The 25,954-nt window shown below is 44.2% G+C and overlaps 1 protein-coding gene across 2 annotated transcripts in view; it reads left to right on the forward strand.

Moving 5' to 3' along the window:
• LOC124805329 (ras association domain-containing protein 10-like) overlaps positions 1-22,425 on the forward strand; it is a 1,110,196-nt gene extending 1,087,771 nt beyond the window's left edge. For both annotated transcript variants that reach the window (XM_047265850.1, XM_047265851.1), the window contains 3 exons: positions 2,468-2,682; positions 13,291-13,867; positions 18,999-22,425. In XM_047265850.1, the coding sequence (XP_047121806.1) occupies positions 2,468-2,682; positions 13,291-13,867; positions 18,999-19,492 (1,286 nt within the window). In that variant the 3' untranslated portion in view covers positions 19,493-22,425. The remainder of the gene's footprint in view (positions 1-2,467; positions 2,683-13,290; positions 13,868-18,998) is intronic.
• The last annotated feature ends 3,529 nt before the right edge of the window (positions 22,426-25,954 follow it).

Genomic DNA, 25,954 nt, shown 5'->3' on the forward strand with positions numbered 1-25,954 from the left:
CCCATGATTCACTACCATACAGTGTTGTGCTCCAACCGTACATTCCCATAACTTTCTTTCCCAAATTAAGTTCTACGTTTGATAGCAGAACACCGCTGTTGACCAGGAACATTGTCAATGCCTGTATTAGTCTTCTTTGTATCCCTCAGTACTTCCTGCTGCATGGGTTGTTTTGCTTGTAAGGTTGTAGAGTCCTTAACTTTGTCCGTTATCACCAATTTTGATTTTAATTTTGTCAATGTTCTCATTTCTTTTACGTCGCATTCCCTTTGTCTTTTTCCGGTCTACTCGCAATCCGTATTCTATACTCATTAGACAGTTCATTCCATTCAACAGATCCAGTAATTCTTTTACACTTCACTAAGGACGGCAATATTATCAGCGAATTTTATCATTGACTAGCGAACCCGGTAGTGCCTCACAACTGTTAAGTTTGCATTGGAATTGGATATACGTGCTAATCGCCTCCTCCTCTCTCTCTTTGTTCATCTCCTTCTCCCCCTTTCTTCATATCCTCCCCCTCTACCTCTCTGTCCATCACCTGCTCAATCTCATCCTGTCCATTTCCTCCCAACTCTCTCTCTCTCTCTCTCTCTCTCTCTCTCCAATCTCCTCCTCCTCTTCCTTTTCCTCTCTCTCTTCCATGTCCTCTTTCCCCCTCTCTGTCTATCCCCTCCCCCTCCCCTTCTCTGTCCATTGCCTTTCCCCCTCTTTCACTGATATTGAAAATCGTTTATTGTTGCTGCAAACTAGACCTTGACTTGAAATTGAAGTCGCTTAAAATAAATGGGTTAAATCGGTTTGGATCATTGTATGCCAAGTATGACAGACATATCTGTGTAGTTCTTGGATCTGTGAGGATAGTAGCTTCAATGAAAGTATTTGGCATAGCTCTAGTCAGTGAGTGGGTGGGATTATAAAGTTAGCGATAAACACAACTTCCCTGTTTTCTGTTAAAACTGCGAGGAAGAACAGCACATTGTTGTGTATACAATATTATTGTATACAATATTATTGTTATATATATATGGGTGGCCAATTTTAGTTTAACTTCGGCTACATTGGAGGAAGACGTGTAGTTCTGAGCCGCACATAATACACTTAACACTAACAATAATCGCTGAAAAAAAGAACGAGATGGACCAAAGAGAGAATACCGTCGTGTGGTGGGAGTTTCAATTTGAAAATATTCAATTACAAATCTGGTCATGTCATGGATGCTCACTTCTTGGATCGCACTGATACTTGCTTTGGGCCGCAGGCGGCTCGCGTGCCGCGTATTGGAGACGTTTATTCTAATGGTTTGAATTCTCTGCTATCGAAGTTAATATTGACTACGAGATAGAATACAAAATCGCGCAGTCTCAGTGCACTGTATAACACTTTGTTTCTCGTAGTCGTTTTTAGCAGAAAACCTATATATTGCTATATAAAACATTTCAGTGTATTTCTATATTAATGCTTAGGAATCGTGTAGAAGATTTGAAGGGAATCGGTTAAGAACTTTTCATGACTTAGGTGTATATAGAAGTATAGAACAGATTTATACATTTATGTAACACGTATATTTAAAAAAGATGTAGGCTATGTCCGTCTGAATGATTACTAGTTTCAAGTAAAAATTTGAAGTAAATCGGTCACGATATGTGTATACTTACAAATTATATATGTTAAAAAATAAATAATAATCTATGGCTGTCCAAATGTTTACTAGGGTATCATTTACACATGTGAAGTAAATCGGTGAACAGCTTTTCGAAATTTTTAGTAACAATGTTAAAGAGCGACTTGTCTTTATATAGTAGTATCAATATCCTTTCAGCTGAATTTTAATCCCACTCTTGAACCTTTCTCTATTTCCGTCACTCCTTCTTCGATATACCTATTTAACAGTAGGGACGAAAGACTGCATCCCTGTCTTACACCATTACTAATCTGAGGAGTTTGTTCTCGGTCTTCCAATCTTGTTGTTCGCTCTTGATTCTTGTACAAATTTTGTATTACCCGCCGTCTTTCCCTATAGCTTATTTTAATTTTTTCAAAAATGTCACTTTGTCGAGTGCTTTTTCTAGATCGTCAGATCCTATGGGCGTGTCCTCATCTTTCTCACATCTTCGTTACATTATCGAGAGCAACGTCATAAATGCCTTATGGTGCCTTACTCCAATACTCAAAAAAACATATCACTGTTCCAATGAGGTGCGATTTAACAACTAGGTGGCAGTCTTCGCACTGACACAGCTACTTGTTCTGTGATGCAACAACTCACTACCAGCTGTTAGTCATTTGTCGAAAGACAATGAAATCATCTGTCAATTGCCGAACCGACAGTAAAACTTATAGCAATTTTATTTCTCTTTTAAGGTTTTCAGTTTGCTGGCTCATGTAATTATATTCCAGCTAATTAGCCTGTTTGAAACGAACGACGACAGATACGTGGACACAAGTAGCAACCTCTGTGGCACAGGTGCGGATGCGAGGCTGCCGGTGTGGCTGGGTCCCCGCGTGGTATGGGTGGCGGGCGTCGGCCGGCGCACCACCTGCGATGACGTGGTGGAGGCGCTGGGCGCCAGCCCCAGGGACTACGTCATCGCGGAGCGCTGGGGCCGCGTGGAGCGCCGACTCGACGGCAGCTCGCGCCTGCTCAAGCTGTGGAGCGCCTGGGGCGACGCGCAGGGGCAGGTGGGTAGGAACAGAAATCAACTGCTTCCAGTCTTGTTAGCTATCTGTAGATGACGTTTTTGTCAATTTCACACATTAATTTATTTAATAAAATTGCAGCCAAATAGCTATATACAATTACTTTGCTTAACTTTTACATTTACATTTTTGCATATTCATTTATCGATTTCACTCTTTTACTGCATAGTTCTATGTGATATCGTTCACAGGCTTCGAGACACAGTTAACATACACATGTTATGGTTGAGTCATGATAAGTTTTGTTCTTACAAATTAGATGCTGAAAGCAGTGAAGAGAAAGTCTAGTTACGACGTGTCGCAGCTCGAAGTTTGGTGCTGTCCATGAGCAGCTCGTCATTGCTTCGGTGCCATAGAACTCCGGCCATACTTTTTCTCGTTTGTCCTCCATGATCTTCAGTTGCTTTCTGGAAGCCCTGGTGTGTGGCATCATATATCGCAGTTTTATGTCTTCGGTTAGGAATGTCTCTCTCGCTAGCAGGTACACTAGTCTAGATCTTGTTGTCTTTGAGAGACCTAGTGCTCTTTTTAGACAAGTCGATTTCACCTTTTCTATTGTTTCTAGATTTTTTTTCTGTCAGGAGGTCCCATATAACCTCCATCCCATGGGCCAGGATTGGCAAGATTTTTGCATTGAATAATTCCATGGCTGTTTCTAGACTGAGTAGACGGATTTTTTTGATGTCCTGTATTGCTATTATTGCTTGGGCTGCACGTTCTGTTGTATGTTTTGTGAAACATTTGGCTGTTGGTTGCAGTGTCACCCCTAGGTATTTAAAGTCTGATGAGGTTTTTATTTTTTGTCCTCTGAGTTGATTTCCGCATTCTTGGGTGTTTTGCCTCCTTTTCTGAAAATCACAATTTCTGTCTTTGTTATATTTATGTGTAGTTTGTGTTCACTACACCATTTTTCCATTTTCTCAATGATTTTCTGCAGCTTCTGTATATCTGTTGAACCTACGGTTTTTGTTGTCAGCGTATGCATATACATATACACTTCTTCATTTTCTCCAATTCGGAGTACTTCTTCAGTGGCAACAATGTACAGCAAAGGGCTCATTGGGTCACCCTGTAAGACGCCGTTCGATTGCAGAATGAGGTTCGAAAAAGAGAGGTTGTCTGATATTGTGATTAAGTTGTATTCGAGGATTCTCTTGATTATTCTTGCCCATGCGCTATCTTCTCCCATTGTGTTTTCCAGTTTTCGGACTATGAGGTCTCTTTCCAGTAGGTCAAAGGCTTTCGTAAAGTCTATGAACACTGTGTAGAACATTTGTTTCTTTTGTAGCGCTTCGTCGATGTTGTTTAGACGAAGCCTCACTGCCGTAAATGTTGATCTTCCAGATCTGAAACCCATTTGTCGTTCTGGGAGATGACTGTCCACAGAGGCTTTGATTTTTTGTGTAGTTATCTTTGAAAACATCTTGAACTGAGTACTGTCGAGGGCTATACCTCCGTACTTGTTTGAGCCCGTTGGGCTCCTCTACCTTTGTAGAGAACTTTTATTGTCGAGTGTCTCCATTGTGTCGGAATCCTTCCAAGTTCCAGGCATTTGTTAATTAATTTCATCGATAGGTGTTGGAGGGCCTCTTTCGCATCTTTTATATGTTCATCGTATATATTATCAGATTCTGCTCCTTTCTTGTTCTTCAGTTCTTTTATTACTTCTTTACATCTTCTTCATTTAGAGGTTCCCGTACATTGTCTTTTTCCTTAGTCTGATGTTGTTTCTCTTTCTTTGGGGGTGTTTTGATTCCTCGTTTGTTCAGTGTCTTACTGAAGTGGTCTTCCCATTCCTTCATGTCTATATTTGGTGGATGAGCCACTTTCCTTGGTCTTGCTGTTATGTATGGGTCTTTCTCTGCTTCAACCGCCTCTCTTTTTGCCTCTCTTTCTATGTATTCTTTTTTCTTCCCTTCTATTAGTTTTTTGTAGATTCTCCTCTCTTCTGCATATAGTTTGTATGTTTCCTCGTTGTGCTGGTTTCTTAATCTGTGGAGCGTTCTTAGAACAGTGTTCCTTTTGCTGTAGCATTCAGCATCGAACCATCTTTTTGCCGTCCTTGTTTTTGGGTTTGTTTGTATCACAGAATTTTTTAGGAGGTCTTCTATTTGGTCCGTTGCTTTTTCAAGGTCTCCTTCCTCTATTAAAGTTTCTATTTGTGTTATTTGTTCTTACTGGTTTGTTAATTTTTCTATATCTATTTTTGTTTGTGTGATTTGGTGCGTCTTTCTTGCTGGCGGTGATGTGACGTTTTTTTTTTTTTTTTTTTTTTTTTTTTTTTTTTTTTTTTTTTTTTTTACAGTCGTATTGACCAACTAGGATCATGTTAACAACTTCAGTTCCTCTTCCTCCTTTTTTGTTGTTTCCCATTCTTCCAGTATTCCCTCGTTTTCTCCCCATGAAGTCTCTTCCTTTCTTCTGTCCATGTTGTGCCCGATTTTTTATTTATTCTGCTTTGAAAGCCTTCCAAATTTAGTATTTTGTTTTTAAAACGGTTTCTTTCTGCTATTTCTGATTCTTTAATGTTGTTTATTTATTTTTTTGTTTATTTATTTATTTTTATTTTCATTGGAATGAATTTCACACATTAATGTTCCATCGATACGAAGGACACATTAAATGCAGAAGCAGGTTTTCCACTCTTCAGGAAGCAGCAAAGAATAACAATGCCTTTAGCTTCATTTCCGTAACATCAAATGGTAAATTGCAAGCGTGTTCTTCTATGTGTATTCTACAGTCCCCTTACCCTAGGTCAGTGTTCGTCAAACTCTTTAGCTCTAGATCCAGTACTGATATTGTAGTGTGGCACACTGGACCGCCTACGTACTGATATTCTTAATTGGTAACGTACATAAATTAGTACTAAGTGGTTATAATTAAAGCGCACCTACTCACAGAGGTCCAGTGTCGGTGGTAATTATCCTATGGCAGCAAAACTTCGTAAATATTCGTTAATGTGGAACCAATTTATGCTGAAAAGATTTGTGTGTGTGTGTGTGTGTGTGTGTGTGTGTGTGTGTGTGTGAAATCTTATGGGACTTAACTGCTAAGGTCATCAGTCCCTAAGCTTACACACTACTTAACCTAAATTATCCTAAGGACAAACACACACACCCATGGGCGAGGGAGGACTCGAACCTCCGCCGGGACCAGCCGCAGAGCCCATGACTGCGGCGCCTTAGACCGGAAAAAGATTAGTTCCAATTTTGACCACCAGGTGTAAATCTGGCGCTGTGAACGCAAGAAAGACATATGGAAATTATATGAATGTGTAATGTATGTCCTTTTGGACGCATCCAAAAGAACAGACACCACACATTCATATAATTGATTCGCCTCGAAGGGAAACGAAACCACCTTCTCCACTGCAGATGCAGAAATACGTCCGACCTCCTACAGGAATCTCTGAGTAGCGAGCATGGAGGACAGGGACAGGGACTACGGATAGGTGGCACTAGATGGGAGTGTGGGTCGGCCGAGAAGCGTGCTGAGATACTTTGCGCAGTTGCGATCAACACTGTCCGGGCGATGCAGTGGTGAGTTAACACAACTGCCTACTAAGCAGTTGGCCGTCAGCGACGGACCGGCGAGGACGCGTGCTTGCCGTCCCGCCGGTCTAGTGGCGTACGCCAGTTTACTTCACGCAAGCGCGAGACGCTTATTACAAGCTCATTACAGTGACATGGCGATCTCCTTTAGGAAGAAAACTATCGAAATTACTTTCCAAGCCGAAAATCCGAGACTGCGAGCATATGGAGTAGAAAACTTCTTACATGATGAACTGCGTCTAGATCCACAGGAGGTCGGCTTCTAAAACTGCATCATTTGCTGGATGCGGCACCCATGTAAACGCCAGATGTCCCTTCAGCGACCAGGTACCGGAAGCAAGGAAGGACCCATATGGAGAGTACCGACTCGGCATGGGTGGCACCACATCAGCTGCCGAAGGAGCAAGACACAGGGAAAGCCCTGTCACCGAGAACTGGATAAGTGACTGTCACACTACAAGAAAAATCACCACTCACCGATGACATTAAAGAAAGGAGCCAAAGTGCAAAACATTACTTAAGAATTGCCATAAAATTTAATCGAAAAACATCAAGTTCAGACTTCTTGACATTTACTATTGTACATTGCCATAAATTTAAACTGGAAATGCAGTAATGAAAATCTGGTTACGGTAAATTGTGAACATAAAAAAACACAGAGTGAATGCAAATGAGCGTTCACAATCAAACAGTAATATAGCTAACTTTACTCTACGTGCTCACTTAGTAATCTATATTAGTACATATAACAAGCAAAGAGCGGCCGCTCTAAGCTTCACCCAAGGTTACTCAAAGTAGTAAAATCGCAATTAGTGCCTTAATTAGCTTGGCGCCACTTAGGATTATGTCAGTAGCCCTTGTGACTGCTCTTACAAGCACTAGCCGTAACTTAAACTAGGACTTCACTTCAAGGCGGTGACGTAACCCTTCTAAAACTAAACAAGCACTGGCCATAACTTAGAATCACACGTGCTATAATAGTGCGCCTTGGGCTACTCAGTCACTACCAAGTGAGAATAAGTGTTAGTGTAGGGCTTTACGAAAGACCGCTCAGAGAGGTAGTCGACGGCGACAACAAACACATTCCGTTGTTTCTTTCGTACTACAGGAGGTGAGCTAAATAACTATGGAGACGCACATAAGATAAACCGAGCACATGGACAACCATAAAACATGATCACACAACGCCACAAGGCCCTCGCATTTTAAAAGCACTCAATGCACAACAGCAGTTTTGAGACCGCACATCATAGAAAAGTCATCCCCAAATTACAACGGAAAGACAGGAAACCAATATAAGGAAATGTGACGGTAACACCATTAAACAAGGAAGGAACAAAAACATCATAGCGAACTAAAATACAACCAGATAAATATGATACTGTGTCAGACGCAGCTGTCACAAACAACGTATTCACAGATCACGCCACGAATTAGACGTATAACGAACAATGGTACTTCCAGTCTCAGTTTAGTTACTGGTATTGCGCGCAGTACACATACGCGATACTTTCCGGTCATCCTCTCGGAAACAAGGAAACTATTTCCCGTCAGAAAACACTACTCATGCCATATCACTAAGGATAGAATCAACTAGATCTCAAATAGTAGCTACAGTCTTAAGCTAATATAACACACCAGACAGTCAAAGCTGGACTTCCCTACGTTTCAAGAGGTTGAACTAGCAAAAGCACACGGCACATGTGTACCTCGTTACTTATCGCACGTCAAAGTGGAGTCACTCGCAGTGGATCTATAGCATAGTCCCAAACGCGCGATCGCAACAAATGAGGAACACATATCCCATTGTTACTTACTACAGAGCCTCTCTGACACAGCTTGTGGGTACCGACCGTAGGAAGAATTGTAACCGTTGGGTTACCAACGCGCACGCAACACATACGTATCTAATCCCTACTCGCACTTTACAATGGAACCACTCTCCGCCGAGCTATGGACGATTGCAGAAAGCACGACACAAAATAGACCAGGAACACAAAAGCCTTTTTCTCTCCCTGCAAAAGCATACAGACAATTGCATATGAGTTGCGAGCCACCGGCGACAAGTCTGATCTGGTGCTCGTAGAACCTGTGGTTAAACATTCCCATTTCAAAATGAGTTAACAAATAATGTGACAGCAGGTAGAACAATTCAAAATCACTTACACTATCTGCCGTGTACTGTACTGTCAAAGTATAACTGTCTCTACTGAATAAACTCTTAGAACAGAGGACATGAACAGACAACGCCGAAAGGTGATAAACACGACTGGAGAACTGAACAAACAGCTGACCGTAGGTAGTAAGGACGATACTGAACGGTAGACAAGTTCACTACATTGCCCATAGTGTCGTGATATCGTGCTAGTCGTATTACAACCTAAATATATCACTACCACCTCGGCGACACAAAGAAGAAAACTTGATCGCGACCGCACGAGGCGGCCGAGTCTATCAACGCGAGAGAAGACCCCCGCACTAAATCTCCGACCCCACCCCGTCTTCCAGGTCGATGCATGCGTGATGTCGCTAAAACAGCTGCTAGGGAGCATCAGATCGACAGACAGCAGCCTGCACGGTTAGCTCTGTCTTCCGTTGTTTGTGAAGTCTCTTAACATTTCAGTTCTCTCTGCATGGTCATTTGGTCAGTTCAGGAAATGACCAAGCCGTTACTCTTTAGCATAGATGACTTCAGTCACTGATATTCGCGCTATGGAAATGAAAGAATGCTGTTGTATGCACTAAAAGCATTTCAGACTTATTTCTATGCCATCAGTGTTTGGTTCCAATGGCTCTGAGCACTATGGGACTTAACTTCGGAGGTCATCAGTCCCCTAGAACTTAGAACTACACTCCTGGAAATTGAAATAAGAACACCGTGAATTCATTGTCCCAGGAAGGGGAAACTTTATTGACACATTCCTGGGGTCAGATACATCACATGATCACACTGACAGAACCACAGGCACATAGACACAGACAACAGAGCATGCACAATGTCGGCACTAGTACAGTGTATATCCACCTTTCGCAGCAATGCAGGCTGCTATTCTCCCATGGAGACGATCGTAGAGATGCTGGATGTAGTCCTGTGGAACGGCTTGCCATGCCATTTCCACCTGGCGCCTCAGTTGGACCAGCGTTCGTGCTGGACGTGCAGACCGCGTGAGACGACGCTTCATCCGGTCCCAAACATGCTCAATGGGAGACAGATCTGGAGATCTTGCTGGCCAGGGTAGTTGACTTACACCTTCTAGAGCACGTTGGGTGGCACGGGATACATGCGGACGTGCATTGTCCTGTTGGAACAGCAAGTTCCCTTGCCGGTCTAGGAATGGTAGAACGATGGGTTCGATGACGGTTTGGATGTACCGTGCACTATTCAGTGTCCCCTCGACGATCACCAGTGGTGTACGGCCAGTGTAGGAGATCGCTCCCCACACCATGATGCCGGGTGTTGGCCCTGTGTGCCTCGGTCTTATGCAGTCCTGATTGTGGCGCTCACCTGCACGGCGCCAAACACGCATACGACCATCATTGGCACCAAGGCAGAAGCGACTCTCATCGCTGAAGACGACACGTCTCCATTCGTCCCTCCATTCACGCCTGTCGCGACACCACTGGAGGCGGGCTGCACGATGTTGGGGCGTGAGCGGAAGACGGCCTAACGGTGTGTGGGACCGTAGCCCAGCTTCATGGAGACGGTTGCGAATGGTCCTCGCCGATACCCCAGGAGCAACAGTGTCCCTAATTTGCTGGGAAGTGGCGGTGCGGTCCCCTACGGCACTACGTAGGATCCTACGGTCTTGGCGTGCATCCGTGCGTCGCTGCGGTCCGGTCCCAGGTCGACGGGCACGTGCACCTTCCGCCGACCACTGGCGACAACATCGATGTACTGTGGAGACCTCTCGCCCCACGTGTTGAACAATTCGGCGGTACGTCCACCCGGCCTCCCGCATGCCCACTATACGCCCTCGCTCAAAGTCCGTCAACTGCACATACGGTTCACGTCCACGCTGTTGCGGCATGCTACCAGTGTTAAAGACTGCGATGGAGATCCGTATGCCACGTCAAACTGGCTGACACTGACGGCGGCAGTGCACAAATGCTGCGCAGCTAGCGCCATTCGACGGCCAACACCGCGGTTCCTGGTGTGTCCGCTGTGCCGTGCGTGTGATCATTGCTTTTACAGCCCTCTCGCAGTGTCCGGAGCAAGTATGGTGGGTCTGACACACCGGTGTCAATGTGTTCTTTTTTCCATTTCCAGGAGTGTACTTAAACCTAACTAACCTAAAGACATCACACACATCCATGCCCGAGGCAGGATTCGAACCTGCGACCGTAGCGGCTGCGCGGTTCCAGACTGTAGCGCCTAGAACCGCTCGGCCACTCCAGCCGGCCATCAGTGTTTGCTAAAGTTATTGAAAAGGCTCTGTCTGTAAGGGTAATTGCTCATTCTGTACCACATAATTTGATATCAAATGCACAGCGCGGCTTTGGAAGTGACTTGACAACTGAAAATACTGTATTCTCTTTTCTCTGTGAGGTACTGAATGGATTCAAGAAAAGGTTTCGAACGCTAGGCATCTTTTTTTCTATATAACTAATGCGTTTGATTGTGTTGGTCACTTAATATTGCTCCAGAAGTTGGAGTAGCTCACAATTGGCTCACCTCTTACTTTAACAAGAGACAGCAGAAGGTCATTATTCACAGTGTTGAGATGGGTGCGATGTGGGGTCTGAGTGGGGCAAGGTCAAATGTGGGAGTGCCCCAGGGATCAGTGCTGGGGACTCCCGTTCCTTATTTATATAAATGACATGCCTTCTAGCATTCAAATGGTTCAAATGGCTCTGAGGACTATGGGACTTAACATCCGCGATCATCACTCCCATAGACTTAGAACTACTTAAACCTAACTAACCTAAGGACATCACACACATCCATGCCCGAGGCAGGAACCTGCGACCGTAGCAGTCGCGCTGTTCCAGACTGAAGCGCCTAGAAACGCACGGCCACCGCGGCCGGCCTTCTAGTATTACAGGTAATTCTAAAATATTACTGTTTGCTGATGGCACTAGCCTGGTAGTAAAGGATATGGTGTGCAACATTGGTTCTGTTTCAAATAGTGCCGGTCATGCCCTAAGACTCTGTTTTTACTGTTTCTAATACACAATTCAACAAAACCCGAAGTTTTAATTTCACAGAATGGGCATATGATTAGTGATAATGAACAGTTCAAATTTCTAGTTGTTCAGATAATTCGTAAACGTTCAGGATCTTGTTAAAAGACTTAAAGTTGCCATTTTCCCTATTCGGACGATATCTGAAGTAAGTGATCGTTCGTCTCTGAAAGCAGCCTACTTTGCTTCTTTTCATTCGCTTACTTCGCTTGGTATTATATTTTGGGGTAACTCTTCCCATTCTCAAAGGATATTTTTGGCTCGGAAACGGACAGTTCGGGCATAAGTGTTTATTATTATTATTATTATCATCATCATTATTATTATACTCGTGTCAGAAACATACGTTTTACACAGTTATGTTTAAATGACTTTTGACCAAAACTTGGCCACTTCCAGAGCATTTTCTGTTCCTTGTTGAAGATCATCTTCTGTACAGGAGACTGGGCACAATCGACACCAAAGCACATGCCGAACTGTCTGTTCTTCCCCACAGTCACACCGAAAATTATTTGGATCATTGTATCCCCATCTTGCCAAGTTTTGATCTTCCAACTCCGGATCTCACTCTGTTCAGGGACTTCCAAGTTGTCCATTCTCCGTCATGGCCTGGAGGTAAAGCTTCAACAACTCTTTTCCAACCAGGGGGTAGGTAGGTCGTAGCCCTCCATAGTTGTAACTTAGCTTTTTCAGCAGTGGTTCTAAGTTCCTTTGATATCTTAAGGAAACTGATCCTTGACCTCAGTCGTTGCGGATGCGGTTTATGTCCATCCAGAGAATGGGTAATTTCCTGTTCCACTGCCTTTCTTTCCTTGTTCGCAGCTATCTCTCTTCGAACAGGTGGTGGGGCTATTCCTGAGAGGTGGTAAAGCCATTCGACTGCAGTGGATTTCAAGCAACCTGTTATAATTCTGCATGTACGTTTCGTTGAGAGCTACATCCTCCTGTTTGGCATGAGTTGAATTATACCAGAGTGGACAGGTAAGGTCTGCCGCAGAATAGCATAGCAATAAGTGGTGTAAATATGCGAACCACTTGTCGACCTCTGTTCACTAGTCTGGGTATTCTGACGATGGCCTCTCAAAATCATATGTATTCTTCACTGTCGTTTCTTGTTAACAATATCAGCTTATTCCCAAACGTCTGCCCTCGGTAGCTGAATGGTCAACGTGACGGATTGTCAGTCCTCTGGGTCCGGGTACGATTCCCGGCTGGGTCGAGGAATTTTCTTCGTCCAGGGACTGGATGTTGTGCTGTCCTCATCATCATCCTATCATCCTCATCCACTGCAGGTCGCCGAAGTGGCGTCAAATTGAAAGATCGGCTCCCGGGAACGGTCTGCCCGAGTGGGGGCCCTAGCCACACGAATAATTAAAATATTCCCAAGAATAAGCAGCTTTCACTCAGCAATACTAGGCAGAAATCCAATCTGCATTTGGATCGCACTTCTTTGACTCATATGCAGAAATGTTTCAGTATACCGTTGCATCCATTTTCATTCAGCTACCACAAGAATTCAAAAATCTTAGCAGCAATCCACGCGCTTTCAAATCGAAACTGAAGAGTTTCCTCACGGATCACTCCTTCTATTCTGTAGAGGGCTTGCTTGAAAAATGAAGCTGATTCATATGTTATACGCATTTGCTTAGAATTAAGACTTGTCTTTTTTTTAGGTTCGTAAACATTTTATTTTATTTATTATTAGTTTCGTGTTGTAATTTCATGTACTGACACGTTCCATGACCTTGGAGATTTGGTCCTCAATTTGGTCCTACGGAACTAGACGTGTAAAATAAATTAGAAAAGCGTGTCGTCAAAGTTTTTATTTCTCTGGTAATGACTAAGCTACCATTGTTAGGTGCGGCTGATCCTGAGACATGCGGACGACGTGCAGCAGGCAGCGAACAGCAGCCGTCGACGATCGCACCACCAGCACCGCAGCCGACCCCGCAGCCACCACCACCATCACCACCACCGCCACCAGGAACAGCACCCGCGTGGCGTGGAACGCCAGCAGAAAGAGGACGAGGACGGCAACACTGCCACGGTGCGGCGGCTGCTCCGGCTGGTCTTGGAGCAGGGGGAGACCATCGCGGAGCAGCTGGCGCGCCTGGGCGAGCGAGACAGGCAGATCAGCTCGCTGGAGCTGCGCACGCACCGCCGCCGCCTCAAGCGGCTCGGCTCCAACTACCTGCTGGAGGCGTACCTCGGGTCCGGAGCCGCGGACTCTGCGCGCGCCGACGGCACCGGCAGCGAGGCGCCGCCGGCGCTGGGGGCGGCGGGGGCGGAGGACAGCGGCGTCGTCAGCGACACGTCGCCTGCCGCCACCAGCTCGGGGACTGCCGACTCGCCGCCTGTCACGCATCCTCGTGTGCCTGTGGACCACGATCACGACCACGACGCCGATCTCTCAGACGACGCCGTCAGCTCGGATGGTCAGTATATTGTATCACACCCACATTCTGGCCAATCCACACTGCTGGCCATTAAAATTGCTACACCAAGAAGAAATGCAGATGATAAACGGGTATTCATTGGACAGATATATTATACTACAACTGACATGTGATTACATTTTCACGCAATTTGGGTGCATAGATCCTAAGAAATCAGTACCCAGAACAACCACCTCTGGCCTTGATACGCTTGGGCATTGAGTCAAACAGAGCTTGGATGGCGTGTACAGGTACAGCTGCCCATGCAGCTTCAACACGACACCACAGTTCATCAAGAGTAGTGACTGGCGTATTGTGACGAGCCAGTTGCACGGCCACCATTGACCAGACGTTTTCAATTGGTGAGAGATCTGGAGAATGTGCTGGCCAGGGCACCGGTCGAACATTTTAAGGCCCATACAGGACCTGCACGCGGTCGTGCATTATCCTGCTGAAATGTAAGGTTTTGCAGGGATCGAATACAGCCACGGGTAGTAACACATCTGAAATGTAACGTCCACTGTTCAAAGTGCCGTCAATGCGAACAAGAGGTGACCGAGACGTGTAACCAATGGCATCCCATACCATCCCACCGGGTGATACGCCAGTGTGGCGATGACAGATACACGCTTCCAATGTGCGTTCATCGCGATGTCGCCAAATGCGGATGTGGCCATCATGATGCTGTAAACAGAACCTGAATTCATCCTAGAAAATGATGTTTTGCCATTCGTGCACCAGGTTCGTCGTTGAGTACACCATCGCAGGCGTTCCTGTCTGTGATGCAGCATCAAGGGTAACCGCAGCCATGGTCTCCGATCTGGTAGTCCATGCTGCTGCAAACGTCCTCGAACTGTTCGTGCAGATGGTTGTTGTCTTGCAAACGCCCCCATTTGTTGACTCAGGGACCGAGACGTAGCTGCACGATCCGTTACAGTCATGCGGATAAGATGCCTATCATGTCGACTGCTAGTGATACGAGGCCCTTGGGATCCAGCACGGCGTTCCGTATTACCCTCCTGAACCCAAAGATTCTGTATTCTGCTAACAGTCATTGGATCTCGACCAACGCGAGCAGCAATGTCGCGATACGATAAACCGCAATTGCGATAGGCTACAATCGGACCTTTATCAAAGTCGGAAACGTGATGGTACGCATTTCTCCTCCTTACACGAGGCATCATAACAACGTTTCACCAGGCAACGCTGGTCAACTGCTGTTTGTGTATGTGAAATCGGTTGGAAACTTTCCTCATGTCAGCACGTTGTAGGCGTCGCCACCGGCGCCAACCTTGTGTGAATGCTCTGAAAAGCCAATCATATGCATGTCACAGCATCTTCTTCCTGTCGGTTAAATTTTGCGTCTGTAGCACGTCGTCTCCGTGGTGCAGCAATTTTAATGACGAGTAGTGTAGTTGATTACATTCATACTTTACGTTAAGCACCTAGGGATCTTTCCAGAGGTACCAACACTTACTGTATTCCAGGTCAATATCAACGACGTCCCTTTGACTAGGGTCTAGCAGAAACAGTGGAAGAATTTTTGATTTAGGGCTAGTGTTGAACAAGTATTATGGCCGCAACACAAACAGAACACAGTTCCTTCAGTTTACGAAACAGGATTTAGGCAAATATCACTAATTTCTGGGCACATAATTTCAATTTATCGAAACTGGACGTATTTGTCGCAAGGTAGTTATTCACGATCCTTGTTTACACAAAATATGCTTACTTTTCTGTCAGTTGATCGCTGTTACTATTCAATATGACTTCATACACAATGGTACGGAGAGGTCGGCTGCATAATTATCGGCATCTGTTGTCGTAGGAAAGCTGGACAAGAGCAAAAATGATTAGCGAACAAATTATCATAGTAAATACGAGGGTCACTCCAAATGAAATGCACACTATTTTTGTAAAAATACACTTTTCATTCTGCATGTGTGAAAGTCTTACAGTGTGTAGATACATCCTTCCCGCTTGTTTTCAAACTTAGGTCAACCTGTTCCCGTGAGTGGGGCCGTCACAGCATGTCTTCAAGATGGCTGCAACACTTGACGTTCGTCAGAAGCAACGTGCTGTCATAGAATTCCTGTGAAGTGAAAACGAGACAGTGGGAAACATCCACAAGAGGTTGAAAAAGGTGTATGGAGATGCTGCTGTCGATCGCAGTACAGTTAGTCGGTGGGCAAGCTGGTTACGTGATGAAAGCGGGCACGGCTTCATTGAGCATTGTCCTCGCAGAGGCAGGCCTCGTACTGCACACACTCCAGACAATGTGCAGAGAGTTAACGAATTGGTGACTGCCGACAGACGCATCACAGTGAACGAATTGTCACACTACGATGGGATAGGGGAAGGAAGTGTTTGTAGAATACTGAAAGTGTTAGCATTAAAAAAGGTTTGTGCAAGGTGGATTCCAAGGATGTTGACAGTGGCTCACAGAGAAACAAGAAAAACGGTATTCTGCGAAATTTTGGAACAGTACGAGAATCATTTATCGCCAGAGACGAAGAGGCAATCAATGGAGTAGCATCATGCAAATTCACCCAAGAAAAAAAATTCAAAACATTCCGAAGGACTCTTGCTTGTGGACAACATGCCAAATGGAACCACCATAAATTCTGATGCATATGTGGCGACACTGAAGAAACTTCAAGCTCGACTGAGTCGTGTTCGACCACATCGGCAAAAGCAGAATGTTTTGGTGTTACACGACAATGCACGGCCACATGTCAGTCAAAAAACAATGGAAGCGATCACAAAACTCGGACGGACAACCCTGTAACACCCGCCTTATAGTCCTGACCTGGCTCCATGTGACTATCATCTCTTTCGAATACTGAAAGACTCTCTTCGTGTAACAAGGTTTGAAGATGATGACTACCTTGTGCACACTGCCAATCAGGGGCTCCAACAGGTTAGTCCAGAATTTTATCGTGCGGATATACAGGCGCTGGTTCCAAGATGGCGTAAGGTCATCAGTCTCCTAGAACTTAGAACTACTTAAACCTGACTAACCTAAGGACATCACACACATCCATGCTCGAGGCAGGATTCGAACCTGCGACTGTAGCGGTCGCGCGGTTCCAAACTGTAGCGCCTAGAACCGCTTGGCCATTCCAGCTGGCTCTACATCACACACTTACCGCCTCGCAAGATGATGGGAAAGATAAAAACATATTTCAAGAATTCGGCCCTTACTTTAATTCTATAAATTCGTTAACACCGAATCCGACAAACATGACACAGGCAGCTATTAACGTATGGCATACCGACCGACACTAACTGCCTAACAAATGCGGACGAGAGACAAACGAGCAAGCTGGGGACCAGAGACTGACCAACAACACAAGTAGAATTTAACAAGTAACTGAAACAACATATCACTAATCACTCAGCTTCAATAAATGCGATTTCTGGCGAAGACCGGGCGCAGCACCCTCAAAACGCTCTCCCGAACCTTCCGCTGCCAACCGCTTCAACGGGCACAGGAAGGCGCGCCGATCTCCCGTCTCACTGCGTCGCAGCTCTCCCCGGCCAGACCGATGTCGTGGGTTGGCTCCTGTTGCTCTCGTGTCGGCCGCGAAGCCACTACGCCTCGCTATACGGCGCGGCCACTGGACTCATGTGGCGACCTCGCATGCGCCGACGCTGCAAGCGGAGAAGTCATCTTGTGTGCCAGTGCGCGACCGACCAACCGATCGATCTAACCGTCAATGCCCGTTGCCTGGGCCAACTCGAGCAGACTGGCGGCGTAACACATACTAGCACTCCGGATGACAGACTGACACTAACCGTCTCACCAATGCGGACAAGAGACAGACGAAGAGTAACTTGGCTGACCGACTAACCAGACTCGGCGACTCAGACTCACTAACTGCCGAGTTTTTTTTTTTTTTGTGATTTCATTCCCTGCCACATATGGGCAGGGGAGGACTACCAGCGGCACAATCTGCCGCTCTTCAGCCGAGTGACATGACAACTAAAACAAGACTAAAATGTTACATACATAAGGCGATAAAAAAAGGGGGAGCATAAAACAGAGTAAGGGGAGAAAATAGAGGTAAAAATACACTGACATAGAGACCTTCATGGGGAACAGTTAAAAAAGTCACCAGAAAGTTAAAAAACACATTTGGCGATTCTTAAAACACAGAGAAGACACTGAATGCACATGCACACGTTAAAAGTCGGCCACAGTATTAAAAACACTCCAGAACGACACACTTAAAACCCACTTGGAGCACACACGACGAAGAATAAAACTGCCAGGTGGGAAAGCCGAGGGAAAGGTCAGAGAGGATGAAAAAGGCTGGGAGAGCAAGGGGAAACGGCAGGATGAAGAGAGTAGACGGCTACACTAAGACGCAGGAGACACGTGGGGCGGGAGATGAAGAGGGAAGACAAGGCAGGAGGGAGTGCAGAGACACTGAAAGGGGGCACAAGAGAGGGAGGGGGAAGCTGCTCAGGAGGAGGGAGGGGGAGGAGAGGGAGCCCTGAGGAGAGGGTGATGGTGATGGTGAGGGAGGGAAAAAATAGGCTGAGGAGAAGGTGTTCGGTCAGGTCATTGAGGAGGGGTTGTCGCCGGACAGGGAGATGCTTGAGGTGGCCTAAAGCAACCCCACCTTGGGCTAGGGGAAGGGGATTGTCAGTGCAGTGTAGGAGATAGGGGGAGGTGCGGACAACATGGTGGGGTTGGAGGAAGGTTTCATTAAGGATGAAGGAGTCAACCTGGTGCTGAGAGAGGGTATGCATGAAGAGGCATTTGTTTGCAGGGAGGGAACGCCAACTGCCGAGCTCATAGAGCCCCTTAAATACACGTGAACAGGCAACCTTTCCCCTTTTCCACCAGAGTGAGACACCAAAGCTGCGATTACCACTGCGGCGCTACCACCAGAAATGGAGTGCGACCGCTTTACAATACGCGCTGCGGCGCGCTCTTCAAAGCAGCAAATTTTACTACGGCTCACATAGTTATTCAAAAAAGTGACTGGTTGTAGTTTTATTTACAGAGCTAGAGATGTTTCCAAGACTGATGCTTGCAGAAAGCATATCGAGTTGTTCTGCCTGCATAAATGAGGTGAAGGAGTAATTCTGCGACGATAACAAGACGATCCTTTTATTCCAGACTCGGCGGTCCCGGACGACCTCTCGGAGCGCGTGGAGCTGATGGAGCGGCTGGTGCAGCTGAACAGGCGCCTGGAGCGGGAGGAGTCGGCGCTGGTGCGGCTGACGCTGCAGGTGCGCTCGCTGCAGTCCCAGCAGCCGCAACCCCGCCACGAGGAGCCTCCAGCCGGCGGCGACGAGCTGGAGGTGCGGCGCGTGCTGCTGGAGCGGCTGGAAGCTGCGTCGCGCCAGCTGGAGCGCGGCCGCGCCGAGCTGCAGAGCAACGAGAGCGCGCTGGCCAGCGCCGACGCGCAGCTGGCGGAGCGCCGCCACCGCCTGCACCTGCTGGAGAGCCAGCTGCACCTGCTGGACTCCAGCCTCGACTCCAACTCGGACACGGGGCTCAGCTCGCTGCACAGCGGCAGCGAGGAGGCCGACGCCCTCTGCCCGTGCCCGCCGTGCCCGCCACCACCACAGCTGCAGCTGCAGCCGCACCCGCTCGACACGCTCGTCTGACCTGAAGGCAGACAACCCACGTCCCAGTTACCAGCCACGCGCCTGCCACTGCAACCACGCTTTCATTACCAGACTACCGCAGTCACCGGCAATAAATGATAGTACCTGGAAACTGTGTGTTAGCCTGAGTGGACACGATATCATGTTTTACTGACATACTGTATCACTGATCTTACTACTGAAATCATTGGTCTATGCCTGCTTCTGGTTCTATTAATTATTCAAAATGTTTATTGTTTTCCCCATGTCAAGGACGTGATAGATTTATTCCTTCACTATTCAGAATAGCACATGCCCTCTTCCCAATCGTCTTTTATGGTCATTTGCTCTCTATCCTCCTCATCTAATGCCTCCCACTATTCCTATGTGTGTAGGTCAGTGTGCTCACCAACCTGGCAGGAATAGCTCACAGCTAACACCTCATGTCATTTTATACATTACTTCTATTTTAGATACACTTTCTTTAAAAAATCCAAACAGTTATCCTAACTGGTTATTGACAGCTGCCCAAAAAAAACAGTTACCATTCTTGCGTTTACAATATGTTCCCTTAACATGTTGAATAAAAACTGCTGCAACTGTTGTAAATCCTTTGTTATAGGTACGACTGTTTATGTAATTTTAAATTACATCATCAGGTGCAATTACGTGGTCAGGTCACATCTGCAGTCCAATCCTGATCAAATAATACTTGCGCCTGACGATGTAATTTTAAATTATGAATCTGGTTGTGCCTTTAATAAAAGATTTACAACAGCTGCAGCGGTTTTTATTTAGAACGAAAAACTTTGCTTGTGGATACCCATCCAGTAAACTGTTATGTTCAGTTTCTTTAAGTTAAGTCTTCAGAACGAATACCTTTCAGTGACCCAGCTCAGCAGGTATTTATACATGTTTTAACACGGTTCACATGAAAGACACATTAAAACAGTAGAGAAATCATCGCCCAAGGTGTTATTTTTGAACAGACTCGCAATCACTTTTGTCCATATATTCGCCATCTTAAGAATATGTAATTTTCCAATGCATCAGAGAAACAGCTGCTGACTGCAAGTCACAGTCTATGATAAAAATAAAATGTAATGTACAACTGCTCAATTACTATTCCCCACAGACTGTCGGTTTTTAAATTCACTTCCATCCTTAGCTTTTAATATTTCACACTTTTTCCCAAGTGCATGGTTTCTGTTCCATTAACAGCATTTTGAAATTGTGCTCATATTTACTCAGATTTTCTAACTGTCCACATATCTTCTCCATTAGAGATATTAATGGATCTTATAACTGTGAATCATGCAAATAATTTTTATTGCAGTGTCATAAGTGAATTATGCACATGAAACAACTTTATATACACAGGACAGCATTCAGTTTTACGACAAATTCGTTCATGTTTATCTCTGTGTATGCATTTCAAGTATTTATCAATAATATGAAACTCAATTACTACATGACTTTTCCAACCACAACTCATAAAAAATTAAAAACATAATTCACAAAATATGCATTGATCCACACATACATGTTAAGTTAATCTCCATTCTAATATGATATGTTCCTTCAACAATAGACAGTAGAACTATGGACCATACTATGCAACTGCACCAACATATCAGTATTTCTGCTGATGAAACTAATTCCTATTGTGCATGTTGACATTTTAACACACAAATGGCACTTTTTTTAAAAAAAATAACATATCACCCACTGATTTGTCCATATTTCTTTCATTAAAACTAATAGCAAAAATTTCATTTGTTGAACTGTTCATGCTAATCACACATTACACAGAAAATACAATTTGCTTGATGTCTTGTGCACAATAAGTTACATAATAATAATCAAATGCTTGTAAATATACCTGAAAAGGAAAACATTTTACAAATATGCAGATATTTTGACATATAAATACAGGTACCTTTACAGTGATGTGGTATGTACTTTGTACTTACAAGAATACCTTAACTTGAAAATTAACAGGATCAGTAAGTGTTCATGGTAATGTTCAAAATGTTCTTCTAAATTTATTTTGTAATAGCCTTGATGGCACATTATATTCCATTTACAGAACGTTTAGTACAAAAGAATAATTTAGTGAAGTACTAATCACTAATGTTCTTCTGACTCTTCAGCTAAGAAAGAAAAATCTAAGATTCTTAAAGATCCCCAAGGAGATTGGTGTGTATGTGTTGTTAGCTTACATTGCGACTTTCTGAAAGTAAAATGGAAACAATTGTCGTTCAGGACAAAATAATTAGGAAACAGTGCTGCAAAGGGAACCTCAACAATCGAAGTGACACAGTGAATATTTGCTTTGCAGGGAAGTGCTTTCAATTTATGCATTGACACTGAAATACTACCTGCAAATAATAACTTGTAAAATCGTAAGATGATATGAAACAGTGATTGTGGAGTGCAGTGAGCAGGTTACCAAAACAGTTATTTCGATCACTTTTATCGAAATACGTTTTCAACCAAAAATTATCCTTGAAAGATAAAATTATCTGAGGCTTCAAGCCTCTTTTATCAAGTTTTATTTCTGCATCAATTTCTTCGAATTCTGTCATGTATTTATTACCTGTAAATAATCTGTTATAAATAAATTTCAGACTATCACATGCTTCAAAAATGTAATGAAATAGTGAAACTGGAATGTTTTTGAAACTTTCTGTTGCTGTATACAGAGTTGTATAATGATGCCACCTCATCAGTGTGGTCAGTATGGTCTACCGATATGGTCTACCTCAGAGATACAAAATCATTTTTAAACCATGTATCTATCATAAAAATATTTCTGTTAATATAAAATAGTGTATTTTGTAAAGTGTCCTGTAAGTATGTCAATCAAATGTACTTTGTTCTGGTTGATACCACTAGTCACACATGTCAAGAGGATGCAGCATGAATAAAAATTTCAACAGTTTTATTACTTATTACTTGTTATATTTCAGATATCCACTTTTATTCCTGACGTTTTCCTAGATGCTTTCAGGGAATAACAAAATTCCAAGGAATATAGGAGGAACCAAAATAATCATCAGCAGAAGTCAAAACATTTGTCAGAAGCTCATCCCATATCCACAAAGACGATAACACACAACCAAATTGCGTTAAAGCGTACGCAATGTGGATATGTTGATTATTGTTAACTTTGTTTAGATGGAGAAGTCTAAGATTCGTTAATATCTTAAGGCCGAAATGGGTCGAACTCCATTACACATCATCGCAACTTGAGCTATCTCTTCTTTCATGTAATTACAGTAGTGTTTTCCTTACAAACAAATTCATAATTTATTGTAGTTTCATAAATACATGCATAATTGTTAATAGTGCTGATTATCTGTACATTTAAGAATCATTTAAAACTATATACCATACCTGAACTCCGATATTAAAATCACATGTAGTAGAACAACTCGAGAGATCACCTACGCAATTTATGAAGAATAGACGGGAACCATTGTTAAATCGTTTATTTAGACTGATTACCAGGTTGGTACAAATGGACGAAGACTGGCTGTTATGCTTTAACTCCATTTCGACTTGTTACACATACTGAATGCAGATTATACTCCACTAAGTACAAGAAATACGTCTCTTCTGTACTTAAGCGCTGCTAACAACAGTGACGTAAATTCTGAAATCTGCTTTGTTATAAGTTAAAAATTAAGCCATGGTGAAGAAACTCTGCTATGATTTTATTCATAGCTGTTGTTTTCTCAGAAACTGTAATATGGTGTATATCTCAGCATGAAATTCAGTCCTTAGTGGCACAGTTATTTTTATTTATCGGTTTCGATAGATTAATCTCTCATTTTCAGAAGCCTGTAAAATTTGGGGTAATATAAATCATAAGAACTTGCCATATATTTATGTGAAGTATAAAACAGTATAGCGTCTCTTATAAAATGGTAACAATTAGGTCAGTCATTTTAGATATTAATGATAGCAATAGTTCATGTGGTACTACGGGAAATCTCTTTTAAATGTGTTATATATAACACGTTTAATACAGCTTGGTTACGGTTTTGATACGCACATTGTTTTATACACACAATATGCACAGTTTAGGACATGTCATGCCATTCCGCTTCTGTATAAATATTTATAATACACAACTTATATTTTATATAAATGTATGGCAAGTTTCCATGTTTTATATCATCCCAAATTTTGTAGGCTCCTGAAGAGGACAGATTAATCTGTCGAAACTGGTAAAGGAAGAGAAAAATAATTGTGCTGCTGACGACTGAATTTCATTTTGAAATTATGTTAAAATTCTGTTGTGTTTAAATGAAGTTTGTTGGTCATGCTTTTTGCAGATGACTGAGTAGTTTCCGAACCCTCAGCGTAAAAATTGCGATAATGAAAATTTCACGGTTGCTTTAGGGCACGAGACAAACTTTTTTCTTCTCTCTGTGAACAGCAGAGCCCTGCAGGCGGGTGTGGCCCATCTGAGTGGTCTGGACGCAGCTGCAGTGTGCGAGAGAGAGTGCGAATAACTTGTCATAGCTTGGTGGAAGTTGCGGAGGATGACCCATATAAGCTCTCCTAACCATTAGTCATCTTCAGTAACATTCAGTATTCGATTATCACTTGATTTTTGTTATACATAACCGTTCTCTGTGCTGTGCTAATACTTGTTGTATCTCAAGGATACAGTATACGTGTCCTCTGGAGAAAACGTGGAAAATCAACAGCGGAAAATAAATTCTAATTCTAATTGTATTTCTTTGCTTTCTGGGCCCACTGGTCCAGTTGTATTATGACGAAGATGTATAGACTCCTTGTGCCCGCCCGTGTGATGGCACCGGGTGCAGCGCGTGTGGTGGCGGAACGAACCCTGCTCACGGGGTTTCGCCGCGAGACTGGAGTGCACTAGTGAGCAGTTCCTGTACAGCTGCCGAATAAACCTCATTTTGCATTACAGGAAGTGTTCTGCAGGCGACCTAAGGAAGGGAAGATTCTTTAGAGAATAAAAAATACAAAATAAAAGCACCTGAAAATTCTGGTGACAACTTCCAGTCGCTTAATATATGCACTGAAATGGAAGACTGACAGCATCTATATGGATACATAACTGTTCTTACTACTTTAGAACGTCAATGTGATCTCCAAACTATCTGAAAGTTGGTCTCTGACTACACAATTATGCAGCGTGTGTCCACATTCCTGTTCTCTCTATCGTCCGGCACGTTGTATTTGGCAAGATATTCTGATCGGTTTGTTCGTAATAAGGGATTATTTACCCATTTCAGATTAAATGCCTTGTGTCATGGACCAGAACAGTGACTGGCTGTGTTGCATTCACGTCACTTACGGATTTTGCGACTTCTGTAGTGGATTTTTTGAAGCAAGATGTGACAGAAAATTTAGTTCTCGAAAAATATTTTATGAGCTTTTTTGTCTATAGTACGTAAATATCCTGCAGGAAATTGACAAGCAACGAAAGTATTATTTCCAATATACCTTGTATTTCACTTCGTACATGTACCTCTGTTGTCAAAATATACCACACGTAGCACCTAAGTAATTTTTCTGAAGTTAGTTTATGACCTGTTGAAGAAAATAAACGACTCAGTAACATTAACGTGACCACCGACTACGTTCGACGTGTAAAAACCATTCACAGACGGTAGGTGGCAGCAATAGCTGTGGTGGGCATATAAGCGTGTCGGATGTGGGGAAGTGCAGAAAACAGTGCAGTCGTTGTCGTAACGCAGAACCGGAGCGATTTATCTGATGCCCAAAAGGACATGATCATTGCCTTTCGGGGCAAGGGTAGAAGCTATCCTGAAAGAGATAAGTCTGTTAACTGTTCGCGTGCCAAAGTGGTTACAGTATATCGCGCATGGCAAAAAGGCATCATCCAATACCGGCGCCAAGAGAACTGTGGTGCACCACGCGCCGTAGATGACAGGGGTGGAGATGTGTACGGGCGAACAGACGTGCCACTGTTGAGCAGCTGGCCGCTCAGATAAGCTAAGAGGCTACCAACAGCGTCTTGTCAACGACCGTTCAGCGAGCTTTGCTGCCTATGGGACTCCGCACCAGGCGCCTGATCCGTGTACCCATGCTGACTACTGTTCATCGGCGACGAAGGCTGGAATTTGCTCGCCGATACCACAACTGGAAGTCTACTGACTGCGACAGGTGACGTTTTCAGAAGAATCAAGTTTTATACTCCATCGCACAGGTGGCTGTTGGTGTGTACGGGGTGAAACGTCTGCAAACAAACACCCTACAACAATCATCGGAAGGGTCTGGGTCGAAGGAGGGAGCATTATGTTTTCATGACATTCCCTGGGTGATATCGTCATTCTGGAAGCCACAATGGATCGACTAAAGCATCCTGGGGACCACGTCCACCCCTACATGCAGTTTGTTTTTCCTCGGCACAGTGGCCTCTACCAGAAGAATAAAGCAACGCGTCACACAGCTCACAGTGTACGTGCGTGGTTG

This window comes from Schistocerca piceifrons, chromosome 7 (assembly GCF_021461385.2).
Source record: "Schistocerca piceifrons isolate TAMUIC-IGC-003096 chromosome 7, iqSchPice1.1, whole genome shotgun sequence".
Taxonomy (NCBI): Eukaryota; Metazoa; Arthropoda; class Insecta; order Orthoptera; family Acrididae; genus Schistocerca; species Schistocerca piceifrons.